General features: G+C 37.3%; 1 protein-coding gene across 1 annotated transcript; it reads right to left on the bottom strand.

Moving 5' to 3' along the window:
- Positions 1–12,000: 12,000 nt before the first annotated feature.
- LOC308647292 (olfactory receptor 4K14-like) lies at positions 12,001–12,933 on the bottom strand (the record flags this gene model as incomplete). Its single annotated transcript, XM_081291382.1, has 1 exon — positions 12,001–12,933. The coding sequence occupies one exon, from the start codon at positions 12,931–12,933 to the stop codon at positions 12,001–12,003; it is 933 nt and encodes a 310-aa protein (XP_081147508.1).
- Positions 12,934–13,576: the final 643 nt, after the last annotated feature.

The raw sequence follows: 13,576 nt of genomic DNA, 5'->3' as shown, positions 1-13,576 counted from the left end.
GTGGTCCCGTGAAGGTCCCAGAGTGGCAGCCACATCGTGCCCACCTAGGTGTTGTTCCTTGTCTGTGTAGCTTTATCCTCCAGTCAGGTGGGAGCCTGCTCTAATTGTATGTTGTAGCTGCCTCACTTATGCCTGGGTGCCCCATTCAGTATGCCTGGGTGCGTGGGGCTCTGTGACCCTTCCTGCTGGTGGCTCACAGTGAGTGGCTTGGAGCCAGAGTGGCATGTCCTTTTGGAGTGAGCACCCTATGGCCCACTGCCATGCTCAAAAGCTAAGACTTGAACAGAGAAGGAGTGAATGTTTTCCCCCAAGAATTTGGCCCCAGCTCCTCCTTTCAGTTTCTTCCCACTTGTTCAGAAGTTGATGATTGGTGAATATGGCAGGGTTCCCATAGACACACACAACTGCATCTGATGCATGAGACCCAGCGCTGCAAGCCCCCACATGAACCAGGTATATGTTCATGATAACAGCCAATAGTGGGCTATAGGGGGCCATTGGAGGCTTCCCCTTTTGTCTGGCCATGCTTTTTTTCTTCCTTATAAACATTTGGACCATTGGCTTTATACTAGTGAGACCCCCCTTTGAGTGACCTCTGGGTTTGTAGGAGATCCATTCTCCTCTTTTTTTTTTTTTTACTTGTAAAATTTCTTTTTTTATTATTGGTTGTTCAAAACATTACAAAGCTCTTGACATATCATGTTTCATACATTAGATTCAAGTTGGTTATGAACTCCCAATTTTATCCCATATACAGATTGCAGAATCACATCGGTTACACATCCACATTTTACATAATGCCCTATTAGTAACTGTTGTATTCTGCTACCTTTCCTATACTCTACTATCCCCCCTCCCCTCCCATCTTCTCTCTCTACCCCATCTACTGTAATTCATTTCTCTCCTTGTTTATTTTCCCGTTCCCCTCACAACCTCTTATGTGAAATTTTGTATAACAATGAGGGTCTCCCTCCATTACCATGCAATTTTGCTTTTCTCTCCCTTTCCCTCCCACCTAATGTATCTGTTTAATGTTGATCTTTTCTTCCTGCTCTTCCTCCCTGCTCTGTTCTTAGTTGTTCTCATTATATCAAAGAAGACATTTGGTATTTGTTTTTTAGGGATTGGCTAGCTTCACTAAGCATAATCTGCTCTAGTGCCATCCATTTCCCTGCAAATTCCATGATTTTGTCATTTTTTTAGTGCTGCGTAATATTCCATGGTGTATAAATGCCACATTTTTTTTTTATCCATTCATCTATTGAAGGGCATCTGGGTTGGTTCCACAGTCTAGCAATTGTGAATTGTACTGCTATGAACATCGATGTGGCAGTATCCCTGTAGTACGCTCTTTTAAGGTCTTCAGGGAATAGTCCGAGAAGGGCAATAGCTGGGTCAAATGGTGGTTCCATTCCCAGCTTTCCCAGGAATCTCCATACTGCTTTCCAAATTGGCCGCACCAGTTTGTAGCCCCACCAGCAATGTGCAAGAGTACCCTTTTCCCCAAATCCTCGCCAGCACTTGTTGTTGTTTGACTTCATAATGGCTGCCAATCTTACTGGAGTGAGATGGTATCTTAGGGTGGTTTTGATTTGCATTTCTCTGACTGCTAGAGATGGTGAGCATTTTTTCATGTACTTGTTGATTGATTGTATGTTTTCCTCTGAGAAGTGTCTGTTCATGTCCTTGGCCCATTTGTTGATTGGGTTATTTGTTTTCTTATTGTTTAATTTTTTGAGTTCTTTGTATACTCTGGATATTAGGGCTCTATCTGAAGTGTGAGGAGTAAAAATTTGTTCCCATGATGTAGGCTCCCTATTTACCTCTCTTATTGTTTCTCTTGCTGAGAAAAAACTTTTCAGTTTAAGTAAGTCCCATTTGTTGATTCGTGTTATTAACTCTTGTGCTATGGGTGTCCTATTAAGGAATTTGGAGCCTGACCCCACAATCTGTAGATCAGAGCCAACTTTTTCTTCTATCAGACGCAGAGTCTCTGATTTGATATCCAGCTCCTTGATCCACTTTGAGTTAACTTTTGTGCATGGCGAGAGGAGGGGATTCAGTTTCATTTTGTTGCATATGGATTTCCAGTTTTCCCAACACCATTTGTTGAAGATGCTATCCTTTCTCCATTGCATGTTTTTAGCTCCTTTATCAAATATAAGATAGTTGTAGCTTTGTGGATTAGTCTCTGTGTCCTCTATTCTGTACCATTGGTCTACCCGCCTGTTCTGGTACCAGTACCATGCTGTTTTTATTACTATTGCTCTGTAATATAGTTTGAAATCTGGTATTGCTATACCACCTGATTCACACTTCCTGCTTAGAATTGTTTTTGCTATTCTGGGTCTTTTATTTTTCCATATGAATTTCATGATTGCTTTACCTATTTCTACAAGAAATGCCATTGGGATTTTGATTGGCATTGCATTGAACCTATAGAGAACTTTTGGTAATATCGCCATTTTGATGATGTTAGTTCTGCCTATCCATGAACAAGGTATATTTTTCCATTTTCTAAGATCCTCTTCTATTTCTTTCTTTAGGGTTCTGTAGTTTTCATTGTATAGTTCTTTCACCTCTTTTGTTAGGTTGATTCCCAAGTATTTTATTTTTTTTGAGGATATTGTGAATGGAGTGTTTTTCCTCATTTCCATTTCAGAAGTTTTGTCGCTGATATACAGAAATGCCTTTGATTTACGCGTGTTGATTTTATATCCTGCCACTTTGCTGAATTCATTTATTAGTTCTAGTAGTTTCTTTGTAGACCCTTTTGGGTCTTCTAGGTATAGAATCATGTCATCTGCAAATAGTGATAATTTAAGTTCTTCTTTTCCTATTTTTATGCCTTTAATTTCTTTCGTCTGTCTAATTGCTCTGGCCAGTGTTTCGAGAACTATATTGAATAGAAGTGGTGATAGAGGGCATCCCTGTCTTGTTCCAGATTTTAGGGGGAATGCCTTCAATTTTTCTACATTGAGAATGATGCTAGCCTGAGGCTTGGCATAGATAGCTTTTACAATGTTGAGGTAAGTTCCTGTTATCCCTAGTTTTTCTAGTGTTTTGAACATAAAGCGATGCTGTACTTTGTCGAATGCTTTTTCTGCGTCTTTTGAGATGATCATATGATTCTTATCTTTAAGTCTATTGATGTGGTGAATAACATTTATTGATTTCTGTATATTGAACCATCCTTGCATCCCAGGGATGAATCCTACTTGATCATGGTGCACAATTTTTTTGATGTGCCTTTGTATCCGATTCGCCAGAATTTTATTGAGGATTTTTGCATCTAGGTTCATTAGAGATATTGGTCTGTAGTTTTCTTTCTTTGAGGTGTCTTTGTCTGGTTTCGGAATCAGGGTGATGTTGGCCTCATAGAATGAATTTGGAAGAGTTCCCTCTTTTTCTATTTCCTGAAATAACTTGAAAAGTATTGGTATTAATTCTTCTTTAAAGGTTTTGTAAAACTCCGCTGTATACCCATCCGGTCCTGGGTTTTTTTTGGTTGGAAGTCTTTTGATTGCTTCTATTTCATCTATTGATATTGGTCTGTTTAAGTTTTGAGTATCCTCTTGACTCAGTCTGGGCAAATCATATGACTTAAGGAATTTATCAATGTCTTCACTATCTTCTATTTTATTGGAATATAGGTTTTCAAAATAATTTCTAATTGTCTTCTGTATTTCTGTAGCGTCTGTTGTGATATTGCCTTTTTTATCCCGCATGTTAGTAATTTGAGTTCTCTCTCTTCTTCTCTTCGTTAGCATGGCTAGGGGTCTGTCAATCTTATTTATTTTTTCAAAGAACCAACTTTTAGTTTTGTTAATTTTTTCAATAGTTTCTTTTGTTTCAATTTCATTGACTTCCGCTCTGATTTTAATTATTTCTTGCCTTCTGCTACATTTGCTTTTGTTTTGCTCTTCCTTTTCTAGGGCTTTGAGATGAAGTGTGAGGTCATTTATTTGTTGGTTTTTCCTTTTTTTGAGGAATGACCTCCAGGCGATGAATTTCCCTCTTAAAACTGCTTTCATTGTGTCCCATAGATTCCGATATGTTGTGTCTGTATTTTCATTTATCTCTAAGAATTTTTTGATTTCCTCCTTTATGTCTTCTGTAACCCATTGATCATTCAGTAACGTATTGTTCATTGTCCATGCGATGTAGGATTTTTCCTTCCTTCTTTTATCATTGATTTCCAGTTTCATTCCATTATGATCAGATAAAATGCATGGTATTATCTCCACCCCTGTATATTTACTGAGGGATGCCCTATGGCATAATATATGGTCTATTTTTGAGAAGGATCCATGTGCTGCTGAGAAAAAAGTATATCCACTTGATGTTGGTTGATATATTCTATATATGTCAGTTAAGTCTAGGTTGTTGATTGTGATATTGAGTTCTATAGTTTCTTTATTCAACTTTTGTTTGGAAGATCTGTCCAATGGTGAGAGAGGTGTGTTGAAGTCACCCATAATTATTGTGTTGTGGTCTATTTGATTCTTGAACTTGAGGAGAATTTCTTTTATGAATGTCGCAGCACCATTATTTGGTGTATAAATATTGATAATTGTTAGGTCTTGTTGGTGAATGGTTCCTTTTAACAGTATATAATGTCCTTCCTTATCCCTTTTGATTAATTTAGTCTTGAAGTCAATTTTATTTGATATGAGGATGGCCATCCCTGCTTGCTTACGAGGACCGTGTGCATGGTATATTTTTTCCCAACCTTTCACCTTGAGCCTGTGTATGTCTTTTCCAATTAGATGTGTCTCCTGGAGGCAGCATATTGTTGGATTTGTTTTTTAATCCATGTTACCAGCCTATGTCGCTTTATTGGAGAGTTTAAGCCATTAACGTTTAGAGTTACTATTGATGTATGGTTTGTACTTCCAGCCATGTTTGATTATTTATCTTCTTTTAGTTTGTTTCTCTAAGGTTAGCTTTCCCCCTGCCCTCTGTCTTTACTGAGGCACTTCCCACTGATTGTTTTGGTTATTGTTTTTCATTTCTTCCTCGTGTAGTGTTTTGCTCAAAATGCTTTGCAATGCTGGTTTTCTGGCTGCAAATTCTTTTAACTTTTGTTTATCATGAAAGATTTTTATTTTGTTGTCATACCTGAAGCTTAATTTTGCGGGATACAGAATTCTTGGTTGGCATCCATTGTCTTTCAGTGTTTGAAATATGTTGTTCCAGGATCTTCTCGCTTTCAGCGTCTGTGATGAAAAATCCGTTGTTAACCTTATTGGTTTATCCCTGAATGTAATCTGCCTTCTTTCTCTTGTAGCTTTTAATATTTTCTCTTTGTTCTGTATATTGGATATCTTCATAACAATGTGTCTTGGCGTTGGTCTACTGTGATTTTGTGTGCTCGGTGTCTTGTATGCATCTTCAATTTGTATATCTGTTTCCTTTTTTATTTCTGGAAATTTTTCTGTAATTATTTCATTCAGCAGGTTACTCATTCCCTTGGTTTGAATCTCTGTATCTTCTTCTATCCTGATGACTCGTAAGTTTGGTTTTTTTATGTTATCCCATAACTCTTGGATGTTTTTCTCGTGATTTTTTACCAGCCTTTCTGAGTTGGCTAGACTCTTTTCAAGATGATATATTTTGTCTTCATTATCTGACGTTCTGGCTTCTACTTGCTCCACTCTGTTAGTGATACTCTCAATTGAGTTTTTAATTTGGTTTATTGTTTCCTTCACTTCTAGAATTATTGTTTGATTATTTTTTATAATCTCTATCTCCTAATAAAGATGCTCAACTTCTTCTTTTATCTGTTTATGTAATTCATTCTCAATGTGTTCTTTCGTTGCTTGAATTTGCTGTCTTGTATCCTCTTTAAGGTTCCATTCCATCTGTCTAAGGTGTTCCTTGAGTTCTTTATATGACCATTTTTCTGATGACTCTATGTCCTCCTGAATATTTAGGCTGTTCTGCATTGTTTGTACTCCTTTTCTTCCTTGCTTTTTCAAGTTGCTCATGATACTTTTTGTTCTGTTTGACTGCTGAGTTACTGTTTACTCCTATAAATTTATTTGATGCTTGGGAGGAAAGGTATTAGAAGGGAAGGGAAGAAGTCACTAAAGAGAATGAGAGTAAGCAGGTAGAATTCAAGGAAGGGGGAATAAGAAAGTTGAAAAGAAATGAAAAGACAAAAGAAGAAAAAAAATAGGAAATAAAAAAAGAAAAAAAATTAAAAATAATAATAATAATAAAAAAATTAACATTAAAATTAGAAGGAAAAAAAATTTAAAAAAAATTGTAAAAAATTTAAAAAACAACAAGAAAGAAAAATGAAAATGAAAGAAAAAACCCAAATCAAAAAAAGAGAAAAAAAAAAACTAATAAATGCAGTCTTAGAGTTTGATTAACTTCTCTTCCAGTAGGTGGAGCTGTGCCCACCAGGCCAAGTTTCTCCTGTCAATACGCGGAACCAATCACTGTGCAGTAGCTCCTCCTCCAAGACTGGGCGAGTCTCCAATCCTGAGTGCCTAGGGCCTCCTGCTGTGTCTAGTCACTTCCCCACTTTCCCTCTAGCCAGTCCCCCTCTCACGGGTGCCACTCACCACAATACTGGCTACATGCCAGGTCTGCTGCTCCCTGGAGCCCTGTTTTCATGGACGACTGGGCACACTCTCCCAGTTTGCCATTCCCTCAGACCCTAAGTTTGTAGAGCTTGGGGCTGAGAACACCCAGCAAATTTGCTTGCCCTCCAGTAGCCATGCCCCCGGTAGCTGGTGCAAGAGACCTCAGTTGTCAGCACTGGTGGGAGCGGTAGCCGGGACTTCCGCGCCGCAGGTCCTGAGCCACGTCTGATTCCCTCGGTCTGGCTGTCGTGCTCATGGGAGAGCTGGGAGGGGCCCTTATGGGAGAGCTGGGAGGGGCCCTTAAGGTTTCCCCGATGTGTGGAGAGGGAAGGCTAGGGAATTACACACCTGTAGCCACAGGTTTCAATGAAGTTATCTCCTCCGCCGCAGTCTGATGACGTCAGATCTCTGCCATGGTGGTATCTCTTGCAAATGGCGACATTTCGTTTCCCTTTGCCGGGCGACCAATGCAACGGGTGGGTCCTTACTGTCTCTCCCAAGCCCTGTTTCAAACCTGTGGCCACTACCTATGAAGGCTCGGTAGGCATTTACCTCCGTAGGATGAGAAGGGCTGACCAGTTGTTTCAGCTGGATGGATTAGTGCTGAGTCACAGCTGTTTGTCTGCGGGAAGCAGGCGAACGGGAGCTTGAATTCAGCCGATCGGGGCTCAGTGTGTGTTCTGAGAGGCCCAGACTGTTCGCCCCAGATCCATGTCAGCTCAGCATTGCCTAGTGATCCTGAGCAAACAGATTTAGTTTGTTTACGACTCCCTATGCCTGCACAGCTGAAGAGGTCAGAGACTTGATCTCTCTGCGCCTGCTGCCATGTTCTCATATGTTTGTTGATCAATTGTATTTCTTCTTCTGAGAGGTGTTTGTTCAATTCCTTAGCCTATTTATTGATTGGGTTGTTTGTTTCTTTGGTGTTAATTTTTTTGAGTTCTCCTGGATATTAGTGTTCTGAGGTGTGAGTGGTAAAGATTTTTTTCCCATTCTGTAGGCTTTCTTTTCACCTTATTGATTGTTTCCTTTGCTGAGAAGAAGCCTTTTAGTTTGAATCCATCCCATTTATTGATTCTTGATTTTACTTCTTGTGCTTTAGGAGTCTTGTTCAGGAAGTCAGGTCTTACTCTGACTTGGGCCTACTTTTTCTTTTATTAGCCACAGAGTCTCTGTTCTAGTGCTAAAGTCTTTGATCCACGTTGAGTTGATTTTTGTGCAGGGCAAGAGACAGATGTTTAATTTTATTTTGCTACATGTGGATTTCTAGTTTTCCCAGCATCATTTGTGAGTAGGCTATCTTTTATCCAATGAAGGTTTGGCACCTTTGTCTAGTATGAGATAACCATGTTTATTTAGGTTTGTTTCTTTGTCTTCTATTTTGTACCATTGGTCTACATGTCTATTTTGTTGCCAATACCTTGCCATTTTTATTACTATAGCTCTGTAGTATAGTTTAAGGTCTGGTATTGTGATGCTTTCTTCTTCACTCTATTTGCTAAGGATTGCTTTGCCTATTCTGGGTCTCTGATTTTTCCAAATGAATTTCATGATTATTTTTTTCTAGTTATATGAAGAATGTCATTGGGATTTTAATTGGAATTGCATTAAATCTGTGTAACAGTTTTGGTAGTATGGCCATTTTGACTATATTAATTTTGCCTATCCAAGAGCAAGGAAGATCTTTCCATCTTCTAAGGTCTTCTTCTATTTCTCTCTTCAGTGTTCTGTAGTTTTCTTTGTAGATATCTTTCACCACTTTTGTTAGATTGATTCCCAGGTATTTTTAGAGTATTATAAATGGGGTAGTTTTCCTAAATTCTCTTGAAGTAGATTAATTGCTTATATATAGAAATTATTATGATTTATGGGAATAGAATTTGAATTCTGCTACTTTGCTGAATTCATTTATTAGTTCTAGAAGTTTTCTGGATCTTCTAAATAGAGAATCATGTTGTAGGCAAATAGCGATAGTTTTCTTTTTCTATTTGTTTTTTTTTTTAAAGAGAGAGTGAGAGGGGGGAGAGAGAGAGAGAGAGAGAGAGAGAGAGAGAGAGAGAGAGAGAGAATTTTTTTAATATTTATTTTTTAGTTCTTGGCGGACACAACATCTTTGTTGGTATGTGGTGCTGAGGATCGAACCCGGGCCGCACGCATACCAGGCGAGCGCGCTACCGCTTGAGCCACATCCCCAGCCCTTCTTTTTCTATTTGTATCCCTTTAATATCTTTCATCTATCTAACTGCTCTGAGTAGAGTTTCAAGGACTCTTTTGAATAGAAGAAGGAAACTACCATTTTACTCTGTCTTCTCTCTCTCTCTCTCTCTCACACACACACACACACACACACACACACACACAGATATCACTACCACCTGAGTCATTCTTAGTGGATGGAGGAGGAAGTTAACTGAAGAGCCAATGGTTGGTGATATATATTTTGCTCTATGAAAGTCTTTCAATTCTTTTCTTCAAAATATCGTCAGAAATCAGAGGAAGAGATAAAATGAAGTTGGAAGCAGGAGCTCACACCTGTAGTGCCAACAACTTGAAGTCTGATGCAGCAGGATCATAAGTTTGAAGCCAGCTTAGGCCACTTATCAAGACCTTATCTCAAAATAAAATTAAAAAAGGGGCTGTAGATGTAGCTCAGAACATGACTGGATTCAATCCCTAGTAACACAGGAAAAAAATAATTTCTTCTATGTATGTTTGAAATTTTACTCCCAAAAGATATCCTGAAATTTGAAAGTCTCATTTAAGAATTTAGTATTTAGGAATGACTTATATTATTAAAATGATTCAGGTAACTAATTTGATTTAAAATTTATTTTAATATTCATGTTGAAGAAAAAATTGATATGTTACAGAGAATTAGGAGACGAATTAGCCAATCTTTCAATGATTGCAGTTAAAGAAAAGAAGGGATATTTCAGATTCCCTGAACTTTTCAGAGATTTCTTACTGACCTGGTCCACTAGCCATAAGCAATGTATTTTATTTAGGTGGTTGAATTTTTAAAATTATTGTATCCTAGTGATGTATTTCTAGAAACACAACCTGGTTCCTTTATAGAGTCTTCTCTCATAAGAAAATCCTTCCAAAAAATTCTTAGTAGCAGTTACTGCTGCAAGTGGTTGAGATCAGCAATTAGCCCATAGTTTTTAATACTAGTGGTGAATAAGAGTCACTTGAGGCAGTTTACAGTAAAAAGTAGATTTCTTGGATTGGTTCCTACAATTTAAACTCAAATGTCAATTACAGAGCCATATTACTTGCATTCTGTTTTTAAGATGGAGCCTCACTAAGTTGCTCAGGCTGGCCTCAAACTTGCAATTCTCCTGGTGCATTCAAATTACTTCATTTAAAAGTGAGAAATGAATTTCACAAACACTTCTTCAGATTGTAATTTCCTTTAATTTGCAATATGTGGCTCCCTATGCAAGTTCTATACAAGAGTTCATAATTTTCAGAAAATACATGATTTCTTGCCCTTGAATTTCACTAATACATTCAACAGCCATGTGTATCACTTACACAACTAATTAACCCCAGGGTGTCTGTATATAGACTGACAGTACAATGATTCATATTCATCCTCAAGGATCTGGCCAAAGCAAGGTAGAGATTGGAGCAGAGATTAAAAAATGGAATGTGAGTCACTGGATAGTTGTAAGAGGTATGAAGTACCTCATGTGATTGGATATTTAGGAACTTTGTGTAAGGGTGTTCTTATGCTAAACACATACACATACTCTTTCTCTCGTGTATGTGTGTGTGTTGTGTGTTTTTTTTTTTGTGTGTATGTTCATGTGCATGTGTATAAATTGATAGGATAGAATTCTAGGAAATTTTGGAAGAATAAAGGAGGAAAGGATATTTTTCCTAACTGTAAGGTCTGGGTAGTTTCTCTAAGTGCTCTTAGATCATATCCTATGTATTCCTACTTTAGCAAATTTTATGACTGTGTACCTTCCTTTTTTACTCATTAAAGTAAAAGCTCCGTGATTCTGGGAATGTATGTTCTTAAATACTCTATTTCTAATACTAGCTCAGTGTCTAAAATCTGAATTATAGTAGGTACTTCAGAAATGCTTATTTATTGCATAAAAGAATGCTTACATAGTATTTGTTTTATTTTAATGATAAAAAAATGGCATAGCCATTACAGAGAACAGCATGGAGATTCCTCAATAAACTAAATAGAAATATTTTATGATCTAGCTATCCCACTTTTAGATATATATCCAAAGGTAATGATTATGCCCACTGTATTGTAGGATTATTCACAATAGTTAAGTCATGCAATCAACCTAGGTGCACATCGTGGGCACGAAATGTGGGCAAGAAAATGTGGCATATATGCACAATAGAATATTATTTAGCCCTAAGGAAGAATGAAATCCTGGTATTTGTAGCAAAATAGATGGGGCTGGAGGACACTACATTAAGGAAAATGAAGCAGACACAGAGAGATAAATACTACATGTTCTCTCTCATATGTGGAAGAAAATAAATATTTTTAAAAGGAGATCTGATTATAGAACATAAGATTATCTTTTCAGAATACAGAGACATTTAAAATAAGATGAATCTGTGGGATTCAAACACAAAATTCCTATTAAATGATGCCCCAAATAATACAATCAACTAAGTAAAGGATGCAATGTATATAAAAAACTACTTTGGGTGGCAATATATTAATTTAACAATCCAGTGAATATTAAATATAACATAGTAGCTTGTGATCATACCATAAAATATTGTGCCATAAAACAAGGATTTTCCCATGTTAAAAATAGCTACTGAAATTGCATAACAGTGGCAAACATCTATTTTTTTTAAATAAAAGATTAAAGTGTACTACACACTCACAAAGAAACAAACACTGTTTAAAATTAAAGAGTCTTGAATTGGAGGGTGTTTTCATCCTCTCCAGTTTCTAAAAATCAAGTGAAAGATTCACAGGGCACTCATTATTTAATTCCAGTTTATCTGCCTTATACAAAATGTCTAATGTATTGGATAACTCCTCTATGGTATGTTGGATTATGATTATAAAATTGAAATTCATTTTATATCAACATTTTAAGCAAAATAAGCTAGAAAGATAAATCTGGTTATAACAAAGACAATTAAACATAGAGTTTGTTCCAAATGTAGATGCAAATATATATATATATATACACACACACATACACATACACATATATATGTACATTTGTACATACATGCATTTGTTTTTATATATAAAATAAAGTCATAGAAATAATTTGTGCTTAAATGAATTGTCTATTACATAAAATATTTAAAATTATAAAAGCAAACACAAGGTCAGAATCTTATCTCAGAATCTTTATCTCCTGAATGAGTGGGACCATGTGGTGCTATGGAAAGCAGGAAGTCAGTGAAAAGTCACTTGTTGATTCCACAGTTTCTTCATAGCTGTTTTCATCTCCTCATTTCTCAATGTGTAGAAGAAGGGGTTCAAGAGTGGAGTGAAAACAGTGTAAAATACAGACAGGAATTTGTCCACAGCAAACTCACTGAAGGGCCACAGGTAAATGAAAATGCAGGGCCCAAAGAAGAGTGTGACCACCATGATATGGGCAGAGCAAGTGGATAGAGCTTTGGAGACGCCTCCTGCAGCACGCTGCCGGACACTGAGGAGGATGGCAGTGTAGGAGATCATGACCAGCAGGAAACAGCTGACAGAAATCAAGCCACTGTCTGAGATCATAAGTATACCCAAGACATAGGTGTCCATGCAGGCAAGTTTGATAACCTGAGGAAGGTCACAGTGGAAACTGTCCACCTCATTGGGGCCACAGAAAGGTAAATTCACAGTGAAGGCAATTTGACTGATGGAATGCAGAAATCCAATGACCCAGGAAATGAACACCAGCTTGATGCAAGTCTGCCGGCTCATCATTGTCATGTAATGCAAGGGTTTGCATATGGCCACGTATCTGTCATAAGCCATGGAAACCAGCAGCACCATCTCAGCCCCTCCAGCAAAGTGGAAGAGAAAGATTTGAAACATACATCCTCCAAAGGAAATTATCTTTCTATCACTAAGGAAATCTCTGATCATCTTGGGGGTGGCAAATGAGGCCAGCCACATGTCCACAAAAGACAGATTCCCCAGCAGGAAGTACATAGGGGAGGACTGCAAGTTAGGGGCAGAAATTACAGTGACCACAATGAGGAGGTTACCCAGAATAATGGCTACATACATCCCAGAGAAAAATACAAAGAAAAAATTTTGTAGATATCGTGAAGAGCAAAGTCCAAGCAACACAAATTCTGACACCACCGAATAATTCTGCATGTCCATTATCACAGGTATCAGATTCTCTTCTGAATCTACATAAGGAAAAGAAAATCATGTCATTTGTATCAAGATGGGTGGACTAGAGCACCTTATATAAAGGGGAGGCATTAAAGTCAGTCAGGCATATAAAGAGAAAATTGCATGATGTTAGTAATATTCAGAATTTATAAAAGTGGAATTTATAGAAACAGAGTAAAATAGTATTTACCAGAGATTGGGCTTGGGTGGGTGGTGATAATTGGGGCAAAGGTGGTCAAAAGATTCAGGGTTTGAGATAAATGAGGAATGTGTACAAAAGGTCTACTACATATCATGGTGGTTATAACTAATAGCAATAATAATGGTTGATTATATATTTCAAAGTTTCTGAGTCAGAATTTAAATGGTCTCACAACAAAATAGTGAGTTAATGCATGTTAAATAGTTTAGTTTATATATTACACAATGTATTCATGTATGAAACTATCATTTTGTGTACAGAAATATGTACAACTCTTTTGAATTAAAAAAGGGAGGAAGGAAGAAAAGAAGGGAAAGAGAAGTAGACAGAGAATATGCAAGTTGAAGTGCCTGTTAGGTGCCAGGGAAATGAAAATGACAACTAGGTCTTATCTCAATATAATTTTAATATATAACACAAAATCTA

This window comes from Spermophilus citellus, assembly GCF_964194105.1.
Source record: "Spermophilus citellus genome assembly, chromosome: 4".
Lineage (NCBI taxonomy): Eukaryota > Metazoa > Chordata > Mammalia > Rodentia > Sciuridae > Spermophilus > Spermophilus citellus.
The sequence above is the reverse complement of the archived record's forward strand: the minus strand, read 5'-3'. Positions and strand labels throughout refer to the sequence as shown.